This window comes from Dermacentor silvarum, chromosome 6, assembly GCF_013339745.2.
Source record: "Dermacentor silvarum isolate Dsil-2018 chromosome 6, BIME_Dsil_1.4, whole genome shotgun sequence".
NCBI lineage: Eukaryota > Metazoa > Arthropoda > Arachnida > Ixodida > Ixodidae > Dermacentor > Dermacentor silvarum.
In genome coordinates, this window is record NC_051159.1 from 133375727 (window position 1) to 133400224 (window position 24498).

The following is a 24498-nucleotide window of genomic DNA, read 5'->3' on the forward strand; positions in this document are numbered from 1 at the left end:
ATATGAAACCTTGATCGCCAGTGCAATCGATAGTAGCCAGAACTTACCAATATTTCTTGCAGCATCACTGCTTCAGGAGCTGGTGCCGAACTGCGAAGAAAGGAACCGCGAAGCCGCTTCCGAAGAATAGGGCAAACTTGATGGTCAGACCGTACTTGTTATTGATCTTGAAGGGCAAGTTCTGCAATAAGAAAAGTAGGCAAGCACGTCAGTGAGCGCGTACCGGCGTCTCCCGTAGACGCCTCTCACCGAACCAGGAATGCCGCTGGTGTCGTGGTCATCATGACCACTTCTTCGGATTGCCGAGGTAGTGAAATTCCGCGCCACAACGGCCAGTCGAGAAACGCGAGACATGTTCATGCCTTTCACTCGATACTCGCACGCACGTTTACCGAGTGCCCTTCTTGACCCTCCTAAGTAGCTCCGCTTGTGGATTGAGTTGGATACGGAATTGTGCATGTCTTGGCAGTAGCCAGCATGGAAGCCAGTGCCAGCCAGCGCAAGGCAAATGGCCAGCGCGCGTAGAGCGAGCTAGCCGGCCATGCCGGTGTGTGAACGAGCGTTCAAGTCAACGGCGTGAACAAATTCTCAGTTGTGACTCCCGGGTTGCGCCAGCTGCCAGCGAAATGGCCACCACAATGCCCAGCACGGGGCCTTTGGTAAACATGAGCTGTTCTTCACTGTGGACGCCATACAAAGACCTCCAGCAGGCTGTAGAAGCGGTGCTTGTACACAGGGATGTCGAGGCCGTGGCGGACTTCGTCGCTGCGCTTCGGCGCCATCGGCGGGACTTCGCAGCCTTGCTGGTAAATCCGGCGCGATGCGCCCAACATCGCGATGCCGTGTCGCGAGCACCGCAGGAGGGAATCGCGGTCTCCGGCAAGTCGACACCGCAGCTGCTACCGCAGGACGTGGTGGGCGAGGCGCTGCTGCTTAGCGAAATGTTTGAACTCAATGAGCTGGCTGCCTTGGAGTTGGTGCTGGCGGCGCAGCAGCAGTTGCCGCTCTTCCCTGAACTCACGCGTGGTTTGGTAGCCGTTCTGCTATATTACGACGGCCGGCGTGCTTTGGTCAATGCGCTGCGCACGCTTGTTCAGGTCACCGAGGGCCGCACCTGGACGGTCGGTCTCAACGCCGACGTGCTGGCCACTGTCACCAAGTACACCAACGGTCTGCGCGACGAGGATGGCGTGCTGGCTCGCGCACTTCAGCTGCTCGATCGCTTCGACTATGCGCGCGAACTCGACATGCTGCAAAGAAACCGCGCCCTTGGGCCACCGCGCTACCGTCGTCAGGTGCTGGACATGATCCAGGAGACGCAGCAGTCTCTAGCCGAGGTAGTCTTCTGTTGGGCCTGCCAGACACCGCTCTCCAAGAGCGACACCTTGGCCATTGTGCGTTTTCTGGCACAGCGAGCCCGGACTGCAGGCGATGGCGCTCTCGACAGCGTATCGCTCACGCTGCTCATGGCGTTGCTCTATGCACTAGACACGACACCGCTGTTGCGAGACGCCGATTTGGCCCTGGCCTTGCATCGCGAGTTCACGGCATCGCAGCAGGCGTGGAAGCAAGAGGCCCTGTTTCGCATCGCACAGTTCGCTTGGGCCCTCAGTCTGCGTGCCTCGTCTCAGCTGCCGGCTGCGGCTGGCCTGGAGCCAGAGCTGACCGTCTGCCTGGAAGAAGACGAGCGTCTCGTGGATACCGCCATCGAGGCCCAGGTGTTTTCTGCACTGCGGCAGCTGGTGGTGCGTTCGCCGCTGCTGCACCGCGAGGAGTTTTTCCTTAAGAAGATGCACGCGCTGCTTGCTGACTTCGTAGCCCTCATGCCACTCAAGCTGAAAGAACTGCGCAACCAGGGTGATGAGGCAGCGCGCATTATAAGCACCTATGCGCAAAATGGGCAACCACCGCCTGTGCAACTACCACGTCACTTTGAACAGCTGCTGGAACTGGTTGCTGAGCTGTATTCACAGGATCCACTCGAACTGAAACTGGCAGAGGACTTCTGGGTTGAAGCCCCCGAGGGTGGCCACAGGCGTCAACTGGCTAAATTTGTGCGTCTGGCGGGCGACCTACTCCAAGCGCCACTTTTTGTGCCATATGTGTCGGCACTGAGCAGCCTAGCACGTTCTCGCACCAGTGCACAGCACTGCTTTCAACTTCTCAAGAGCAATGGCCACCTGGCAGGTTCACAATGGAGCCCTGTTTCATGGGACCACTTTCTGGGATCAATGCGCAAGTACTTCAACTGCTTGCACCCTGAAGGCCCGCCTGAGCAATACCGGGCCACTCAGCCTGTTTCAGCGCTTGAACTTCGTGCACTGGTTGCCATGCTTAAGCTTCTGGAGACAGTGGTGCAGTATGATGAGCTTGCTCGACTGACTCTTGCTGATCACCCGCATCACAGCACACTGGCACTTCTGGCTGGCTTGATAGGCTGTGCTGTGCCACCAGAGCTGAAGGCAGCTCTACTGCGTGCTTTAGCTGCCTTTGCCACAGCCCCCGAGTTAGCGCCACGCATCTGGCAGCTGCTAGTGCCCTGCCTGCAAGGCCTCCGTGCTGAGCTAGATGAGGTTGAAAGTCGCAACGAAGAATTTCCCATCACGGCAGCATTGCTGGTTCTGCTGGCTGCCCTGCTTGATCATCCTCCAGGGCCTGGAGCCACACACTTCCTGGAGCACGTGCGTGAGGCTGTGTTTCTACGCCTTAATGTTCGGGCTTATCGACATGCAACTGAGAAGTGGCGGCTGGCAGCTGCGTGTTTGAAAGTGCTGGGCAAACCTTGTGTGGAAGTACTGTTGCTTGAGTATCTCGAAGAAGGGGGTGCGCTGTCGCTGCTGCTGCAGCTTCTGGATGAAGCTGCTGGCGAGCTGGGAGACCCTGCAGAGGCCAGCCTGTGTGCCCTACAGCTTATAGAACGAGCTCTGCACTTGCCATTTCGCGATCATCCAGGTTGTTCGCTGCACCGTCTGCTGTTGACCAGCACTAACCCGCGTACACAACACCCTGATTGTGGCCGTGTGCTGGCCACCTATGTTACCCATGGGGCTCTGCAACCACGTCATGCCTTGTCGGCGGCACGTATCCTGCTGCAGCTGTGCATGCAGCCGTCCTTGATTAGCCAGGTGGAAACTGCCTTCCGCGCCGACCGGGTCCAGGTCCTCATGCATGGCTTTGCTGAGGCTATTGAGGTAAGTTGCTCACTGCACATTCTTGCTTCTTAGCTTTGTAACTGAATAACTAACTAGCTTCTTTGCTGTCAGCAGGGCCGTGTGAATGGATGCGAGGCTGTTCTGTCAGACGACACAGTAGATGATTTGCATGTGGCATCATGGATAAAGACATAAATGCTGTTCGTTACTGCCGAAAATAAGGAGGTTAGATTAAAGTGCACCTTTTGAATATGCTAGTGGTCCTCCAACGTGCCAGCTACAACGGGCTCCGTGTTGATGCGAGCTGCGTGGTGTGTTAATCTCGAGGTTTTTTTTCACGAGGACCATAAATCGCCCTTGTTGCATTGTGAGCTGCACACATAGCGATTGGCAACATGTCAAGCTGCGACATCACATCCCTCTGCTGCAAGGCAACAGGCAAGCGGAGTGGCTGAGTGCGTCGCACTGTTCGTATCTGATAGGCACCAAGATCTACCTGTTCGTGGCTGTCACTTCACCTAGCACAATAGAAAGCTTTAGTGTGTCCAGTATTCTCATAAATGCAGGCGGACTGGACGTTTTGCCAGATGAGCGGAGGCGCGAACGTGAGCGGCCTGCTGGGTGCATCCACCTGGTGGCACAGAGCTAATATAGCAGTAACCAAGTGTACTCTACTTTGCTGCGGTTGTAAATTTCTAGCAGCAGCGTAATCGTGAGCATGTTGTCTTTTTAAGTGTTCAAAATGTTTTACACTTGGTTACAGCAATATTAGCTCTATGTTTGACAGGTTAAGCTGTGCAACACCAGGTGGCTGCACTGTGCAGGCTACTCACATTTAGGCTAAAGCCCCTTCATCACAGTTATAGTAGTATGGAGGAGCTTTAGCTTGCGCCTCTGCTCATCTGTCAAAACGTCCAGCTCGCTTGCGTTTACTGGAATGCAGGACATGCTCGGTGCTGGTGGTAGAAACCTCACAATGCAAGCTGCTTGGCTATATCTCGCGAGGGATCAATAGCCAGGTGACTTGCGGAGAAGTTGAGTCTTCGCGCGCTACCTCCAAGACACTGGAAGTAGGTGCCGCGACATAACATCATGACGCAGAGCCTAGCCCCGGTCTCCCAATGAACGTGTTAAGGTGAAAAAGCATGGCTAGGGAGGAGGTAACTTGTAATCGTTCGTAGCTCTCATAATTTGACACGCTTAACCTAAATTGGGATGCAAATCTTTAACTGTAGCTGTACCCTGTGCAACTACAAAATTTGTCCAAATTGTTTCAGTGACCCTTTAAAAAGAGGGAAGATGAGACTTTTAAATGATTTCTTCTGAATTGCTTTTGCCAAAGAGATATACACTTATAAATGACTAGATGTAATAATTAGGAAAGCAATTATGCAAATTAGGCTAATTAACTTTTAAACCAAAATAGCCATGTGATTGATCTCAATGAAAGGCTTTCAGCACACCTACCAAGGTGCTCATAACTGTTTCCAAAATTGCAAAAAGTTGACGGAGATAATTTTTTCAGAGTAACGAATCCCGGGTAGTTTCACACAGAAAAGCAAAACTGAACGGCTGAAGAGCGCAAATGTCACCCCCTTAGAAGATGCCCATGAGGGATGTGACGGCTTGCACCTCGCCATCGGGCGAGCATGAAGCGAGCGAGATCATGGCTTGATAAGGTCGCTCGCTTGAGCACCTTGTGCCACCATTACACATTTATTTCCTGCCTGCACTAGTGTAACTCCAAGTATATCTATTGTGATTGCATTAGGCTTTTGACCCACTTTTGGTTGTCAGTGCTATGATGTCAGTACTATGATTCTAAGTTATGCATCACTTTCGGCGAGTTTTGTTTTTTTCCAGTATCAGCATCAAAAACATTTACTTTTGTGACATGCCCACTATATTTCTAACATAAAATATTGCACCAAGGCAATGTAGTTTACATTTTTGTGGTAGTTCACCTTTAAATTTCGGTGTAGTTGGCGTTTAATGCTAACGTACTCCAGGCCTATGCCAACACAAGGCACCACCGAGTTTTTAGAAGCTTCCAAAGGTTCTTGGGAGCACTGAATTCTTAACGTTGAAGTCTTCTAGCTATTGCTAAGAGTAAATTGTTCACTTATACTACAAGATAACAGGCATGAATTTGCACCACACTCGAAGAGGTCAGTCTCATGCATTTATTTCAATTCATTCACCACTGTAGCTTCAAAAAGAACTTGACACACGTTCCAGAGGCCCATTCATGTGCTAGCTTGAAGCTCTATGTAGTAGTGGCATCTTGGTGAGAGCTAGTTGGTTTATTTTCAATATAAGCTCCTAACAACACGACTCAAATGAGGAGACAAATAAAACATCAACGACAGGACAAGCACTGTAAGTCAGCACTTGTCCTTTGTAGGTGTTCTTGTGCCCTTGTTTCAACTTACATTAAACCTCACTGGTTTCACACACGTCCAGGTGCCCAGCTTAGAGCTGCCCGTTGGCCACGAGGACAGTTGGTCCCCTGACGAGGTGCGAGCGGCCACAGCAGGGATGCTGCTGCAGCTGCTGCTAGTGTGTCTACAGCAGCAACCCCTCGAGCAGCCAGGCTCAGGCCTCGCACAGCTCCTGCTGCTGGGGGGCGCCGAGCACACAGCCTCGCTGCAGGAGCCTGGAGTAGGAGGCCAGGCACGCACCTGCCTGCACGCCCTGCTGGCACTGTTAGAACGGCCGCCGCCACACCGTGGCAGCAGCGGCAACAACGGGAGTGGTGTACTGCTCGCACTTGGCTACCAGCTGCTGTGGGCACTGTGCATCCGGCCAGCATGTGGCGGGGACACGGCTCTGCGCTTCTTGCGCTCATCGCGGGATTTCTTCACTCGGCACCTGGAGCTGTTGCCGTCGTGGCCTCCTCCATTGGCCCAGGCCTGGTTTGTGCGGCTGCTGGCACTCGAGTTGCGCCTGGCAGCCAAGCACGGGCCCCGCTCGCATGGACAGCGCTTGGTGCGGTTGCTGCTGCTGGACCGGCGACTGCTGCGCATGCTGGATGGCACCAAGCCACCGCCTTCTACCTCTGCTGCCAAGAGGCATGCCCATTTCTCATTTTCTATTTAAGTGAGCCTGTCTACTGAATAGTTTGTTATACAGTAGATTGGCAGGGGGTACAGCTGGGATTCTGACTCAAAAGCAGAACAAATAATAAACTTTATGATACCTCCAAAAATTTTGTCAATGAAAGAGGGCCAACCTGTAATTGTGAAGAAAGGAGATCCATCTGAAGTCGTGATCAACCAGCGTGAGGTAATCATGGTGGCATACCATTAGCCCATACCACTGAAACTCTTAAATACGGTCATTGCGATAACATAGCCAACTTCGTTATCTTGCCTCTCCCCCTCTTCAACAGAGGACAGATTTTGTGTGACCTAATCGCACTGAAGCAAAAGCTAGTTGTAGAGTTTATTGTCAGAGTAAAAATGAAACCAAGAAGTATGTAACATGACTGCAGTGAGAATACTTAGACAAGTTCAGCCAGAACATGTGCTGCCTTTGTGTGAATACCTTCAGCTCGGGTTTTCCATCAAATGTCCATAAACAAAAAAAGATTGTCATTCTTTCAAATTTTTATTCCTGGGTAGACCTGCAGTATACTTTTTGAGAAGGTGGCTTCTGTTAAGCGTAATTCTTGGATGAGCTGAACACTTGTGTGACTTGCTTCCCTTCCATTGATTCAGCGAACATCTTTTGGGCTGAGCATCTGCTAGGGTAACAGATGTTCAAGGTCCCTTCATGTTAGGGAGATCCACATATATTATCAAGGCAACTTTCTTTCATATCATGTGAATTCGAATTTGAAGAATGACCTTCATTCATTAACAACCTTTACTCAAATAACTCTTTTAGGCACCCAACTAATTTTCTCTGTTTAATATTTAGGTTGAACGTGTTTCTTTCCTTTTCATTATCATTAAAGACAGGCAGCAGCTGAACAAGTTTGTAATTCATTGAATTTTTTTGTGTTACAAATATTGACTCCACACAAGAACTTTAAAAAACACTTGAGGTGCGTGAATCGCATCGACCACTTCATGTGTATTGTGACTAGAAAACAGCTATCTTCAGCAATTCACCGGGTGCAAACCATTTACTCTCACAAACAAAGGGAGAACAGAACCTTCCTAAATGGCAACATACTAGCATAGCAGCACTTTTTTCAATAATGTACTCGGCACACATAAATAAATTTTTGAGCGCAGGTAGGACCAGAAGCACCTCGGGATGTATTTCAGGTATTTAAGGCATTATTTTCATTGCTTCTTCCTATTTTGAGGTGTTTCCCGAGAGTGTACAATTGCACACACAGTGCTCGAAGGGAATTAAGATGTGGTACGCATTAGTAGCTTAAAATGAAACACTTAGATTGGCTGCTCACAGTGTATTGCTACTATGACAAGGATGGCCTTGTTGATGTTTCATGCATTGGTGTTGCAGAAACCGCACATCTTGGGATCTGCTGGAAGCATCGCAGGTTGAGTCCCTGCTGTCATCACTAGAGCAGCGGGACCCATTGGGCGGTCCCCGCAGGGTTGATGTGGCGGCACTTCACCGGCGGCTGCTTGAGGACAGCCATGCTCTCCTGGCCGTCAACAGCAAGGAGAGGGTCCAGCAGGAGGTCAGTGGTACTCGTGAGGGGCCATTACCATGTAGCGTGCATCTATCTGCTGATACGTGTATGCAAACCATCCTAAAGGAGCAACAACATATAACTTGCCTATTGTGCGTGTGTGTGTGCGTGTGTGTGTGTGTGTGTGTGTGTGTGTGTGTGTGTGTGTGTGTGTGTGTGTGTGTGTGTGTGTGTGTGTGTGTGTGTGTGTGTGGCTTTTTTTTAGTGGATAGTCTGTGAAACCATAGCCATTATATAAAGCCCAATGGCACACATTTGACTGGCCGTTTCTGAGCACTCCTGCAGAGCTTTAAAGTTTTGTTTAACAAATTTACTAAGCTTTGTTATGACAACAAACATGCTCCTGTAGTGCTAACAAAGCCAGCTTAGCACTACTAAAATACTTTGTGTAATTCGGTGTCATTGTTATATTATGTGACCATTGAAGCCCTATGACAGCTTTTTAAAATGACCAGTCAAATATAACATTAGTTTCTCAAGCATAAAAAAGATTATTAATGCTTTCTGTGCCATAGGAAAGGTGAAAACTGTGCCAAATTTCCCAGAAAATCAGCTTGCAGGCAGCAATGCTTTCATTTTAAGTGTTCAAACAGACCATAATAGAGAGAAAATATACCCACAGTTCCACTGAACTGAACTTGTGGCTGTACCCTTTGTAATGGTTGAGCAGTTTTCAAACATACTCAGGCCAAAAATAAGGAAAAAAAGAGTGAAAAAATAGGACAACATTGTAAAAGAATGCTTCCCCGCATGATGTAACCATGCGGTGGGCGCACTGGGGCCCACCACTCGGAGAGCCGTGTTTTCGTCACTATTGCCGTAGCCAGCAGCACCTTGTACCCGTTGCCTGATGTGGCATCGTCAGCTGAGCGGAATCCCAGCGCGCGTGATAAGGTGGCGTCTTCTGGCGGAAAAGTGGGGAGGTTTTTGCATCGTAGCACTACGTGTTCAATGCTCTCGTCCTCCTTGCCACATGCCTTACAGATGGTGCTGGCTATGGTGGGGTCGTAGTGGTGGCGATATGCCAGCGTTCTGAGTGAGCCAGACCGTGCCTCCAACAAGTCTGCTACCAACACTGTTGTCTTAAAAGTCCTCCTGGTGGATGTCTCTCTTGCACGCCCTTGTACAGCTGCAGCATCGACTTGGTGTCCATGGTCGTTCGCCGCATTTTTGTTTCGCGTTGGTGCACCTGACTGCTTATGGCGTTGGCCGACATCTGAGTGTTTTCCGCTTGCGTAGGGCAGACAGACAGACAGACAAAGAACTTTAATGGAGGTCCTGAGAAGCTCTGTTGCCCCCTCTCAGGGAGGCGACGAAGCCGCGGCAACAAAAAAAAATTAACTTCCTGCGCAGTTGTTGAATACACTTCATCCACCTTGTTCACAAGCCGTTGACAGTGATGTAGTCAAACAACCTGCGTGCCCACCGGTGCTTCCCCATCACCCGCAGTTGCCCATCATACAAAATCTTACTGTTCGCCTCGCGTGCCTCAAAGCTTGACCAGCCAAGGTCTCCCTGGACGGCCTCGTTGGCGACGTTCCCATGGCATCCCGTTCCAAGGCTTCTGACGACCTGTTGGCCTCGCTCCAGCCACTCTCGAGTCGGCGAAGACATGCAAATGATGGCGTTCGCAAAGGTGAGGGCAAGGACGTGTACGGCCTTCCAGAGTTCGCGAACCATAACGTAGCGGTTGAAGCCCCATAAGCCTCTCCGGCCTAGGACACTGCCGGCCTGCCTTGACACCGTATGTAGGTGATCTTCATGGGTAGCAGTGTAGTCAGGCTGCGTGCACAGGTTGACGCCCAGGTACCTATATTCAGTTGCCTGTTCAACAGCCTGGCCTCCGGGAAGCGTGAAGGGTCGATCAACTTCAGCAGGGCCGGAAAATTGTAACACTGCAGACTTGGCAATAAATGAAAGGCCTAAGTTTCCCAGAAGTTCGCAAAGGTGAGGGCAAGAGTTTTCCATCAAATGTCATCAAGGGTTTTCCATCAAATCATTTTGTCCGCGTAGCTGTTCATCTGTGCCTGAAGATCTGCAGCACTTCCCGCCATAAGCACAATGTCTTCCGCGAAAACAAGGCCAGGTAATACCCAGCAACCCCTCATCTCCTGTCAGCGTACCCAAGAGTGAACCCAAGACCCAACTTCAGAAGCTGGCGTTCCACCAGGGACACATATAGCATGTAGAGGAGAGGGGCAAAGGACATCCCCGTTTTAGCCCTCGGGTCACAGAGACTTGCCCGACCGGACGCCGCACGTGGTCGTGACTACCCTGTTGTTGTAGAGGCGCTGGAGTACACTGATCCATGTTAGCGGCATCTCCATATCGCTCAGACACTGGAGCAGCTCCACATGTCGAACGCTGTCTTATGCTTTAGGAACATCCAAAAAGCAACAGACAAGAGTAGACGCTTCCTTGCGGGCAATTTCCACACACTGGGTCAGAGCAAACACATTATCTTCAAGCCGTTGGTCCTTGCAGAATCTGTTCTGAAGCTCTGTGAGATGGCTATTGACTTCAGCCCAAGCACTCATCCACATTTTCAAAACCTGGATGTAGACTGTATATCACAGACGTGACCGTGACAGGTTGGTAGTCGCGGAGCAGGCCCACGTCACTTTCTCTCTTCGGGATCAGTGTCACCCTGCCACGAAGCCAATCTTCTGGGACTGGGTCACCTTTGAGGATTCTTGTGAAAATCTCCGCTAGCTGCTCTCTTCATCGCGTGCCTGGCGTTTTCACAATGCCTGCAGGGATGTTATCAAGGCCGCGGGTGGTGTGCGCGCTGATGCCACCTATCGCCTTATCTACAGCCAGCTATGACACCTTCGAATCCAGGTGATCTGGTGCAGTTTCCGCGTCACTGCTGGGTATGGGGGTGCAACTGGCTGCCTGTAGCGCGAGTGGTGTTCCGTAGAGCTGCTCCAGATGACCAGATAGCAGCCCGTGCAGGTCAACAGCCTTCCTGTCGGTTACTGGGTCTCGGCTAGGCTAAGCTAGGCTAGGTAGGCTAGGCTAAGCGCTACCAACTCATTTCTAGCATTTTCCAAAATTTAATGATTATTGATCGATTATCGATTAGCTATCAATTGGCTATCGCAAGGTATTGGCCACGTATTTTCGCTAGGCTAAGCACTACCAAGTCATCCCCAGCATTTTCTGGATTAGCTATTGATTGGCTATCAATTGGTTTTCTATGATTGACTAAGCTTAAGTAGTCCCAACCATGCTTAGCTAGACTTAGCCAGGCTCAGCTTCACTAGTTCACAGGGGTATGTGCCATTGCGCTTGGACTCTTTCTGCACTACCGCCAGGATTGGCCCACATTTTTCGATTCAGCAGACACATTACGCCCAGCTTAAACAGTTCCGCTGTTAAAATATAGCCTGATGATAATCATGATCTCTGTATGTCTTTGTGTTTATTCTTTGTACTTTTAGAATATCCCCAAGTGTAGCAGTAAGTTGATTGAATTAATCAGCCAAGGACTAGACCAGTGACCTAGACGGTTAGCACTAGGATGATTGTGAAGCGTGAATAAGGTCTGATCCCTTGGATGACACTGCAGGTGAAGGCCGTGCTGCAAGCTGCGCTGGAGCGAAACGCAGAGCACGAGCATGCCTACGTTTCACGCCAGGCATTTAATGCCTGGCAGCAGCTCTCCTCGGTGCTGGTGGTGTGCTGGGCGTCTCAGCTCGATGCCCAGCTGTTGCTAGAGCTTGCACATGAGCTCCTGGTGCCATCGCGAACATTGAACGAGCAGGGACCTGCAGCCGAGCTGCTACTACTCATTGTGGCCGCTCTACGCCAGGCAAGCCTCACTGCCACTGACCAGGTTGGTTCTTTTGTAGGTGTGTTCGAATAGACAGATTTTTTTAATTGCATCAACTATTGAGTGCAGTTGGGAACCCACTGAAATATTCAAGTGCTCAGGAAGTCCCGTTGTTATGACCAGCTTGGACCAAAAATACAGAGGAGACAGTCATCCATACATTTTAATTAAACAGAAAGAAGTACAATCGAACCCACTTATAGCATTACTGGTTTTAACAATAACAATGTAACAGCATAGACCACTTATAACGTAAATCGCCGCAGTCGTGAATTTCCGCACTGCAGTCTATCCTGGATATATCAAACTCGGGTGTATCAAATTATTGTTTATATCAAACAGTTGTAAGCTCCCCTTGAACATCTAATGCAAAAGTATAGCAATGTACTACGTATATATTGAACTCCGCCACATTCAATATATCAAACGCTGTGCTGCACCCCTGCAAGAGCGCTTCTCTTAATAGAGACGTGATTACTTTTTGCATTGTTGGAAATATTTAATGCCAAAAAATTTAATAAGACAACCCTGTTTTGGCAGATGTTGTCAAACAAGCGATTGAATCTAAAGGGCATTACAATTGTCGGGATATGGGGGGAATGCCCACGGCCCTCTGCCTCGACACACCGAGCCCCGCGGTTGGCGCATGCCTGCGCATCAACCGCGGTCCGGTACAAGCTCGAGGAAACAATAGACGACAACCACGTGTAGACTCGGAAAGCATTTATTACGACTGCAACTAACACTTCGAGCAGGCCAGCTAGCTATAGTTGACATCGCTGAGGGTTCCCTCGAAGAGAATAATACACTAGGTAAAGAAGGGCTTCCGACTTACCAACTGGGGAATACGGGGGGGGGGGGCCGCGGCGTTTGCCGCGGCAAGAACGCGGTTGACTAACCACGTGCGGGAATAGGGGAGCGGCGGCGGAGACTTCCGCCGTCGCCACTTGCTGGAGACCAAAGAGAGTCGGGCGATGTCAGCGGGATCTCATGTGACCCACCCGGTGGCGCTGCTAGCGCTTGCGATTCCCGTGTGCAGCCCGCGGAAGGAAAGTTTCCCCTCTTCCAATTCTCTCTAGCGCGCATGCATCTGCCGCGACGTTCGCTGCGCGTGCGGCAGTCATGGGACTCTAGGATTCCCACACAATCCATGAGGGAAAAATAAGCCAGGTGCTCTCAGTTTTGCTCGTTGCACTTATGGATGGTTCATGCACACTGCATCCGTTCGTTATCGGCAAGAGAAGATCGCCACTCTGCTTCAAGAACACAAAAGGCCTCCCGGCCGATACCCATCCACAAGCAAGCGTGGATGATAATGTTGTCACTGAGTGCCGCCGAACTGGATATGCTGTGCTGCCGGGTTTGTTTTCTTGTAGAAAAGGGCTTTCTGCAAATAAGAGTTTAGTTTGCCACGAGCGGCCAAAATGAATCCGACCCCAACCTCCACTTGGACGGATATTTACATTGAAGTTTGAATTTAACAAAACCCCCGCGCGCCACATCCCCAATTCGTGGAAAGGCCGTTGCGGCAGCAACACGCAAGACACTTTGCTGTGCGATTCGCGGGTCCACACTGAACTTGTTTCATTCATGATCACATAGTTACACATGAGCAGGAATGGACTCGTGAACGTTCTGCAAGCTGAAAGCCACTTTTGAAACTGACAGCATGTTTGGGTGTTTAGTGTCAGCAATCACTAACACAGGGGCCAGAGGGGAAGGGCTGAGAACGAAGCGTCGTACCAGCCACGAGGCGCCGGAGCGCTGAGCAGCATGCAAGAAACGCGCATACTTTTTCCGGCGGTCAAAAAGCGAGATTGGTTGGTTCCAGCAGGAGGTCGGTTCCAAAAACTTGCACAACAGTCCACCTGGCTCGTTGCCCATGTATGACGATTGGCTGTTTACACGGCGTATTGTTGATATTGTAACGGACACATGTCCGGGTACATTCACATGCGATTTGTAGTACAAGTGCACTGATGGCGGCAAAGTGCGTATCCATACAGGCTAGTGTGCTTCCGCAGTGGGTTCGTTTCTACCTTAGTAAGCCTTGAATAAAAACACACCACAAGCCTTTCAATGGGGGCAAGGCACAATGCGGACTCGTGTTTGGGCGACGCAGGCATTTTGGGTTAGTGTTATCATAGACCATTCCACAGTGCAAGCGACTTGCAAAGTTTGTAAACATAAATTAAGTCAACCATTGTGCATTTCACACGGACATAGGGAAGCAAATTGCTGAGTTGCCGCTTTCAACGATGTAAGAAAACTGTCCCAAGATGTGTGGAGATCTCAGATAAGCTTCAAATAGGCATATTTTATCCTTCCAATTATTGATATATCAGACTACTTCGTGATCCCCTTCGAGTTAAATATATCCGGGATCGACTGCATAAGCGGTACCCTACTAGTATAACCAAATTTTTTCAAAGCCTGCGCACGTGTAAATTGTGTAGACCAAGCAGCTACATGTGTCCGGGAATCAAAGCATTTGGCCAGGATGTGACCCCACTTTTGTTGATGACGTGGTTCGTCCGCTTTCCAAGTGCCGTACAGCCAGTGAGAAGCATTTCTTGACTCTGCACCAAACCACAACTTTGGTAGCTGACTCCCGATGAGAGGGAGCTAGTTAGGTCTAGCTGGGCGGGGGTGTCGGGCGGTATGCCGTCGCTGAAAGCTTGCCCATGATATATGTTCATATTTGTAGACGAATACACGGAAATCTGGCGTGAGATGGCGTACACAGGCTGGACTGAAGCCAGCTTGCGTGAAGCGGAGTTTGCGGGTGATCAGCCGGCAACTACTGTGAATGCATATAGCAAATGTCTGTATGTGCACGTACTGGTAAGAACGGTGAAAGCTCACGTCTGGACAGCGTTCCGAAATGATACATTTGCGAAACACAGTTCAAGCTGACAGCATCACGAAATCAAGGTCGCGTGTGCGATATCTGCACTTCACTATGACGCACATCGCGACAAGTGAACGCAAATCGCACTTGCAGTCTCAACCAATTTTTCTGTGGTCCTGGAGGGTAAAAAACAAATCATTTATTTTGCCCTCAAAATTAATTTTTCTGGCCTGCCCAATAATTCAGATATTTTTGCAACGCCATCGAAGTCCAAAATAATCAGTTGGCGACTGTATTTACTTTCCATCCACAAACTGAAGAGCCAAAGAGTGGCAGGCGTTCAGTGCAGACCATGCGCCACTGGCAAGCAACTGGAGCAAATGGCCTCTCCGTTGCCTAGGCAACCCCCTTCGCGCTCCCACTGAACTAGCATGCTTCCGCCACATTATTTTTCCTACTTCGTTCCTTGTTTATTCCGCGTTTCTTCCTCCTCCACAATGCCCTCTTCGCTCTCCCCTCAGGTCTGCCTCGTTGAGAAGTGCATTTGCTGCCTCGTTTGTCTGCAGGATATTCCGCCAACCACATTATAACCGGTATTTTGTCTCGTGTGGCTGCACTATAACAGTTATGCGTATACATTTGAGTTCTATGGGAAGATATATGGCAGTCGGAACAGATCGCATTATATCCCGTCCTGCAGTCTAAGTGGCTATGTGATTAAGTGGTCTGAGCTGTACTCAGATGTAACAATGAGCAGCAGCCTCACTGTGAACTTTTGTGAGTGTTCTCTGATAAAATAAACCGCTTACTACAATCTTCCCTTGCTGCATTATTGGCTATAACAATTACCGTATTTACTCGCATAATGAACGCACCCCCCACTTTGCCAATAAGAAGTGTGTTTTTACAGTGTAAGTTGTTATGGGCTCATTCCAATAGCCGTTTCGGGTCGCGATGATGCCGCCGCCCCGTAGCCGCTTTCGCATGCGAAAAAAAGTACCCGCTCTCAGCCGGGATCGAACCTAGGCCCGCTGCGTGGGAGGCGGACTCTCTACCACTGAGCCACGCAAGCGCTTCGCTATCCGAGAGCGGGAAAATTTACTATAAACGCGCCCTATACAGGCGCGCAGGCGCAGCCGACGAGATGCGATTCAGACGCGGAACGCAAACAAAGCGGTTCCAAGCCTCCGCCGGTATGGTGGCTCCATCTAGTTAAGGTGCCGGCAAACGCAACCTTTCAGACACTGTAAATTTTGGTGCCACCTTAACTAGATTGCGCTAACATACCGACGGACGCTTGGGATCACGTTGATTGCGCTAGATTGGGCGCGTTGCAATGGGAGCGAATGTGACAACCATAGTTGCATTGTCGGCAGCTTGGCTGGGCCGAACGGCGCTAGCCATCGGCGATGGAACGCGTCGGCTTGCACACGCGACAGCGTCCCAAACAGGCCGTGTCAGGCGCGTTACAATGTGAGCGAATGTGACAGCCGTAGTTGCATTGTCGGCCACTTGGCTGGGCCGAACGGCGCTAGCCATCAGCGATGGGAACGTATCGGCTTGCACGCGCGACGGCGTCCCAAGCGTGTTCCTGACACATTCACTCAAATTACTAGGTAGTACTGTCGTAACACTCGTCTAGCTTACGCTGTGACTGTGCTGCGTGTGCCGCGCAGGCCTGGAATTTTTTTTTTTTTTCCTTGCATAATGAACACACCCTGAACTTGCTACAGTACGATTCGGCATCCGATATGACGTCCGGCGGGTACGATTGTATCGGACACCGTATTGGACACCGAATCACACCTTATGTATCCTGCTTTTATTGCGATAGCAATCATGTGGACACTCCAGGTGCATTTTTGCTGTCGGCGCCGACGACTGTGGCTCAATCTCCCACGTTCGAGGGAGGAAAGTGGGAAGGAAATGCGCCGTATTTCGTCGCATGCATGGCGCCGGGGGGAGGGAGGGGGGGGAGGCGGCACAGCAGCTGCGCGCGCCCTATCTTGAAAGCAATCTGCGTCGGAGGCCGAGTCTAGATGCGACGGCAGCTTGTACCTTGGTTTGTGCTCCGTTCTCGCCGCTCAGTTTGCAAGTGCTCGCTGTTGTCGCCGCGCTTGCTCATTTTGACGGCGAGTATCCGTGGTCTACGAGTGTGATATGTTTATGTTTGCCTGTGTGTGCTGACACAAGGCTTCACCACACGGAGTGCGAGTTATCTGCAGATTTTGCCTTTAGGTGTGGCTTTACGGCATATCGGCGCACGCTGTCGTAATGCCTATACTGTAAGAAGAAATTCGCAATGCCGTGAAGCCACACCTAAAGGCAAAATTCGCATATAAGGCGGGTGGTGACTTTGAGGCTAAGGATTCCGGGAAAAAACCTCGCCTTATATTCGAATAAATATGGTACTTAAATGTCCCAAAGGAGTTTCTAATCGTGTCCTGCATTTACCTCAATTTCTCAATAACCAAGGATCTGTTTGCGATAATATTGACCCCTTGGAGATTCTCGAGCACTAATCTATCACTTTAGCTTGATTTAATACTGGCCTTTAGCGACCCTTTAGCCCTTTTGTTATGTATCAGGCTCCTCTCGACAGGCAAACGTATCCATTGTGGTGAGAAGTTGGGAGGTGCCCGACAGGCACGCAGGCTCACGTTCGCTGGTTATTTAGGTTGGTAGCGCCAGCTTTTGGGGACTGTTTCAACCAATAAGTACACTTCACAATGCCTCCGGATGAGAGCAGCACTTCTTTTTTTTCCTTCCTCCATGCTTGAAGGGATTTTCACGTGATTTGTGGCATGAAGTGCCAAGAGGATGGCGACGTTTTCGGTGCGTGCATTTTATAGATGAAATTCATGTGAGTTCAGTGAATCAGAAGATGATTTTAGTGCTTTTGGCAAATATATTTCACCTTCATATGGTCAGTAATTGTCCTCAGATGAAAGCACTTTAGAAGAAAGCGACAATAGAGACCTGCAATGCAGATCCTGGCCTTCAGCCATGCGAGTGCTTCGAGCGCTACCACACAGTGCACAAGTACCGTTCAGAGCCCCGGGAATAAATAAATTTTCTGAAATAAATCGCTTAACATGCATTTGTTTACCTGAGCACTTTTTCTGCATGGCATCTAAGTATGCGAAATTGCTCCTGACAGGAATGACCACAAATGGGGTAAATATGCATGACCACAAAGGGTTAATGGTGGTCTGGTGGTGTTTCTCGTCCTTGTTCCACAGGTGTCGCCCACATCTGTATTGGCGCTGACCCGGTCACTGCTCCAGAGCATGGTGGTGTCTGGTAGTGGGCAGCAGCGATTGCGCGCCCACCTGTACGCAGCACTGCAGCATCTCCTGCTGGGCTGGCGAGGTGGCAGCGGCGAGAGGGTTGCATTGGCTCAGCTGGTGCAGTCGTGTGGACAGCCCCTGCGACAACTGCTCTGCCGCGATGCCACTGCTTCCCATGAGGTATGAAGCTAGAGTTCTAGCATCAGCTTTGGCAGTTCGGTGCCACCATAGTGTAAAAATTATTTTCAACTTTTTCCACTGTACAGTTCAACCTCGATTTAACAAAGTCATTGGGACCCTAGCAGTACTTTGTTAAATAGAAAATTTTCCTAATCTGAAAACACTTAGAACACTTGTACATAACATTACTATAAAATTCTAAGCAAGCGCCCCCACCTGTACAAGAGCCCCCCCCCCCCCCCTCCCGCCAACTTCACTGCTAATTTCAAATGATCTCGCTGTCGGCTGGTGGCGAGATCTGCCTGTCACATACAGAGGATTTCCCTGTGGCACAGCAACATGGCCACTCAGCGACAAAGGAGTGGTTGCGGCTACGCTCTGGTGTTGCTGGAAGCTTCACCGCCGCTAATTACTCGCCACCGATATCGTCGCTAGGCTTTTTCCGGTTCACTTCGAATCTGTAGCAGACGGGGCTTCAGAACAAACCGCCGACGCTTCCAAGCAGCAATGTTTTGTTACCGTTGTTGCCACTTTACCTTCTCCTCGCAATAATTTCCTACGAAGAAGAAAACATGCTGGCATTTGCAGCGCCGTCAGCTGCGATGCGAGCATCGCTGAGCTGCGGTTCGCTGTCTGCCGTCAGTAGCCATGCACTGCAGCTGAGCTTGACTTGTATGGTAACTCTCGTTAGTGCTAAACATGTGACCGTGGACATGGTTTTTAATAAAGCGAATATTCCGCATCACTTTACGCCTGGAATAGAAGCTGCATAAGGAATGTTCGTTCGCCGGTTGCGGCGACGCACTGGTGCAGCATCGATGTGCTATTTCTGCAGTTCTTTTGGGGGTTTTGAGAGTGATAAACAGCACTAACAAATGTTTCGCTTATTAAAGTTCATGTTAAATAAAATTTTAAATCCATCTCCGCTGCGCTTTTTTTTTTTTTTTTTTTTTTCTGGCGGGGAAATTTTGTCGTCGCCATCTTGAATTTTTGTGCCGTTCCGGGATAGCCCCCCCCCCCCCCTCACTTTGCCGGTAACTTCGACTTGCTTGAGGGGGGCGCTTGCTCGGAATTTTACGTTATATTTATTCATGATCAAAAATCAGTAGTTTTTGCCTGCTTACACACGTATCTTTTGTTCTTTCGTGGGAATGGCAAACCTTCTTAACAGTTGCTGGTGTCCATCACTTGAATTGAAACTCGGCATATCCTTATGTTACCCACATTCTCACAAAAAAAAAAAAAAATTATTAAAGTAGGCCAAACGTCGAGTTCATTTCGTTGCTTCGAGGCTTTAAACACACTGGGCTCTGATTGTGTGTTGGGGAATCAAAGCACTTCCATAAGTAGAAAATATTTTTATAACTCTGGTTTCATTGATTCTAGGTTTGATTGTACGGCAAAATCTCGTTACTTTCGCTGAGGAGTACTTCGACTCTCATTACTTTGACCTTCGACCCTCGCTAATTTGAACTTGGTCTTTGGTCCCTGCAAGCGTATGCATTATTTAATGGCATTAAACTCTTGTTAATTCGGAGGTATTTCGCCGTCCACCGATTAATAAGGACGACCTTGGGAGCATGCTGAGTGCGGAGCACCACAAATGTCTGACACTAAAGCCGCTTTAGTGTTCAACTGTAATGAAGCAGTGTAGTTTGCATCACCGTAGTGATAAGCAGGAACCATATGGAAATGACAGGAACTCTTCAAGCCTTTTTATTCTTGTGTTTGACTCCGCGCATGACACACTGTTGGAGGCATGCCTTCAGTACTGTGGTCACCATTTACAATCGCAACAGTAGTGACTGCAGATTCATCTGCAACAGCTGCGGTGAGCAGTGGTTTTGCTCTCAGTGCAAGGCATGTGCCACGTCACAAACATGGTGGAAGCTGTCAGAGATGAAAAGGGATTCTACTGCAGCCTGGCACTGGCATTGAAGTCAAATTGGTGTTTATAATAATTCCCATAATTCCTTTGCTGGTTGAAGCATTGCTGGAGAAACTTGAGAAGGCACAACATTTCTCTCTAGGATGAGTTTCAGAAATTGAATGTAACAATGTAAAATACACCATGAAGCCACACTATAACATTGAGCATTCATAAATGCTTCAACATTACTGCTGCTGACGCATTAAGGATGTGCGTCTTTTTGCCCATGAATTACTTTTGTTGCTAATTGATGCCCATTGAAAGCGATTCAATAAAATCTCATTAATTCGGATTTCATGAGACTAAAGAATGCTTATGACATGCACATGCCTTTATTTAGTGATACAATCCATTGCCCTTATTTCTATGTTGTGTGAAACCCTTGAAGAAACTGCTATTTTCTCTGTCTTGGGTAAATAGGTACTTGTAAGCTATTGCAAATAATTTGACCAAAACTTTTGCTGAACGTGACTTCGTTCACAGTGCAGCGCGCACGTCTTCATCAAGACAGATGTGCTTATCAATGCCATGTGCATTTCCTGATTAATTTGTCATGAGTTTTATTGATCAGGCTGGCAACATCAGCAGTGTGTTAGATGCTAACCTGCGCACAGCTGAAAATGGTGCAGACAGAGAGGCAGCGGAAAGACGCAGAACGCTAGCCATTGCTGGTGCTATACAGCTGCAAGAAGAACACAATCTTCGTGGAAGTCCTCCACGACAACAACTGAGGTAGTGGCCTGCTGTGCGAAGCGAGAAGCACCGTACTCACTAAGGTGTTCAAAGTCAAGTACTCGCCTGGATTGGACAGTAGGTGTCCTAGGTGTGTGGCAGTGAAAAAACTATGGGGACACCTAGGCAATTCTTATGATGCGTAAGTGCGAGAGCATTAGTTGTCGCTATGTGTGTCACTGAGTTTAGTGTTGCGGCGAAATGCCTCGCTGCAGCTCACCATGCTTGCTCTGCATTTCGAGGTGTCGGCGGCTTGGGTGGTGGACATTGTTTCGCTGCAATTGCGATGGTCTCGTACTTCGTTGGCAGTGAACTGGCATCTCCGGCCATGCTTTGTTGTCTCGCCTGATGATGTAGACGCGAGCGATTCAACTTCGGACGATGAAGACTCCATAGTGCCTACAGTGGCGCCACTTCTATCATGCGCCATCTAGTGAATCGGCCACTAGGCAGAGCCCAACCACGTGCACAGCCTCGAAGATATTCATCACTGTCGCCTGTTGCAGTGGTGGCGTAATGCAACGATGGCACACTGGTTAGCGCACTCAGCTACGGAGCGGTAGCAGTGGCGGTCATTACTATTAGATGACGTGGTTTGTGTGCCGTTTTTCTGACGGCTTTCTGATGACGACTGGGTTGCACAATGAGCCCAGTAATGCTCTCGCATTAAAAGAGACTCTGCAGCACGTTGCGCTCCACTGCCCCCACATCAGTACCACATCACTCACCAAAGCACGACCACTCCTCTTGATCCTCCAATCGACACTGCTGGTGAGCTGTTGGCAATGGCACTGGGGCTGACAAAGACGCAAGAAGTTGTCGGGCAGTCGAAACCACAAAGTGACATCTGGAACAGTGGTGGCGGTGTTAACTAATATCAGCAGAAGTGACAATGCGCTTCTTCGATTTGGCATTCTGGACTGTCGACTGCTCGAGACACTGCATACACAGCGCTTATTAGCTGAAAGCACCGCCTCAGGCAGCACAGGACTGTCAGGGATGGATAATTGAAAAGGCCCAGTGTGGTAGGCACTTTTCGAAGAACGATGACTTTTTCTTTCCTTTCTTAGTTTCTTTTTGGCCCAATCCACTTGTGTGATTGTCCGCTTCAAAGGACAATGGCTGCTACATCATCAGCAACAGCTAGTATGTAGGCCTCACTTGAAGCACCTATCGTCATTTTTTACTTACCAATGGCGTCTGCTATGTTTGTCACGTTACATGCCCTTCACTGAATCAAACCGTAGCAAGTGCTTGCTCCAACTGCAGTTGCAAGGCACATTGCACGACTGTAGAAAATTACTAGGCAAATGAACATGGCATTCCCGCTTGGCTCCTACAAGGTTCCCCGTACTCTTGCAGGCCATTGTTGACTGTGGTGAAGCATACTACTCTACTGCACTCTTCTTAGCACATTGCAACACCCTGAGCTTATTGCATTTTCGGGCTTGTGTAGGTTAAGCGGGGCGTTACTCCAAATTACCAAGTGTTTGATGCCATTGAATGATGTACACATTTGCTGCGACCAGACGGCACGTCCAGATGGTCTGATTTTCCAAGATAATAGAGGTCAGATCACGATGTTTACTGCATTCCCAACTCTAAATTTGAGCCCTGCATGCTGAGGATGTACAGTTAACCACAAAAATTTACGAACCATGGGATCTCTGGAAATGTTCAATTGCCGAGCAGCCTGTAACAGTAGTCAGTAAAACCGAACATCACGATGTTGTTCACATATACTGGTAGAGGCTGTAAATACAAATACTAGGCTGCGTTGTGAGGCTGTGCAGATATTTAGCTTTCTCTCAGATCTTGTGTTCCGTAAATTTTTGTGGGTGACTCTACTTGTGTGCAGGGCCCACGATCATGTCACTCTATCACTGGTCCTGGCGTTTACCAGATGTGATGTGGCAGTTGTGTCCTCTGTCAGTGTGTATGTTGAAGGTCAAGGCTTTTTTTAGTGCACAGGTTGTTTTAACTGCAACTCGGTGTGAATCCTGCACACAGGTGACACAGATGCTCGCACTGTGTGTGCTGGATGCCCTGGTGTCACTGGATGCCAGGTTCTGGCTGGAGCATCTAGCACGAGATGGATACCTGCCACAGCTGGTAGTGGCTAGTCCTGCCGCGCGGCCACACCTCCGTGAGGCGCGACTGGCACTGCTCGTGCGCATCGCAGCCTCAGGCGGTGCACGCACACTCCTCGAGGCTGGCCTGGACTCGCAGCTCTCAGCTTCCGAGTTCCTCAGGAGCGACGGGCTACCCGCGACGGAAAGCAGTAGCAAGTCAGCACTTCGGCTGCTGCTGGCTCTGTCGGCCACACTTGGTCCCCGCTGGGGCGCATCGTTGCTCGTCACGCACCGCGAGGTGCTGGCCGAACTGTTGGTGCAGAGGGACCCACTGGCCGCGCAACTGGTGGCACGTTTGGGGCAGCCACCACCTCTCCCGCTGCGGCAGCAGGCGCTCACACTTCTGGCTACGGCGACGGACGAACCGTCACTGGCTGTGCCGCTACTGGTGCTGGCCTGCGCGAGTAGTGAAAACGAACCTCATCCGGACGAGGCCCTGCTGGCACGCCTGCTACGGCGGTGGGTTGGCAGTGGTGAACAGGCGCACACGGAGTTGCTTGAGCGCACGCTCTACCTGCTGTGGCGCAGACACCGCAAGAGCCCCCTAGGACCGGATGCACGTGCCACCCTAACTGACTATGCCGAGCCGTTGAGTGCACAGTCTAAGTTCTGCCAGGCCTTAGTGCGCCGCTTGCAAAGGATGGCACTGAATGTGCCAGCAACTTGAGGCTCCGGTTAGGAGGTGCTGTCTGTGTCGTTCCATGTGTTGTCATTTAGGCCTGTTGCTGCACCTGTGTTCAGAGTTATTGTGCAAGTGCATATTCTTAAAAATGTATCTTATCCTGCAAGTGCTTATTGTTAAAAATGTATCGGGGTAAGGGGTGGGAGTATAGCCTTTCACTGAATAAAAGAAACTCGTTGTTTGGTTATATAATACTACAAAAGTGGCTGGTTGTCAGATTAATTCAAATGGGTAGGCTGGTTTGAACTACTATTTTGTTCCTGAATGGAAGATCGACAGCCACCAGTCAAGTCGTACATTCATCCTTGTGTTCTTGGCTTTCATTTTTGCCTGTGTGTTTCATTCCGTGTTTCCTCAAAACAAGTACATGTGCAGTTCTTATTTTTAATACGTATCTTTTGAGCACTGCCAGTGCATTCTCTAAATTGTCTGTGCTTTTCAAAAACAGTATCTTTGATGTGAAGATGCTGATGGAACAGCAAATCGTTGACCACAGCAAATGGCTATTAAGGGGGGAAGAGGTTTTTAGACAAAGTGTTTTATTATTTAACTTAGGATGATGAAAACTTCAGTGATTATGTATTTTCATGTGCTCATGCCAGTTATGAACTCAGTTTTTATGTACACCATGCCATTAATTATTAAATTGACAATTTGATCACATTTTTAATAAACTGGCTGCACAGATCCTGCTGAATGAAATGGCACTGAATTCTGCAGATATCAAAGAGTGCAACAAGATTAATTTTGATTATAGCTTTCCTAGAATATAAGTATTAAGCTTCAAAGTTCTCATTTGAATGACTGAGAAGAAATACTTCTCTTATTTCATCCTGTCTAAAAATTTATAATTTCCCAAAGTAACATTTGACATCCTTTTGTACTCGCTAAACATTCAGCTTCTCAAAAAAACAAAAATGATCAAAATTGAGTGTACCAAAGCTGAGAAAAGCTTGTAAGAAGATTGTAAGGTAATAAAAAAATGAAACTGAGAAAATAGCAAGAAACAAAACTCTGTGTATTCGAGATTTGCTACACAAATAAA

General features: G+C 49.2%; 1 protein-coding gene across 1 annotated transcript; it reads left to right on the forward strand.

The window, feature by feature from the left end:
* Positions 1-503: 503 nt before the first annotated feature.
* LOC119456056 (nuclear pore complex protein Nup205) lies at positions 504-23640 on the forward strand. Its single transcript, XM_037717652.2, has 6 exons — positions 504-3191; positions 5616-6223; positions 7629-7809; positions 11393-11659; positions 17750-17977; positions 22650-23640. Exons 1-6 carry the CDS (start codon positions 627-629, stop codon positions 23436-23438), a joined length of 4638 nt encoding a protein of 1545 aa, XP_037573580.1. The 5' UTR covers positions 504-626; the 3' UTR covers positions 23439-23640.
* The last annotated feature ends 858 nt before the right edge of the window (positions 23641-24498 follow it).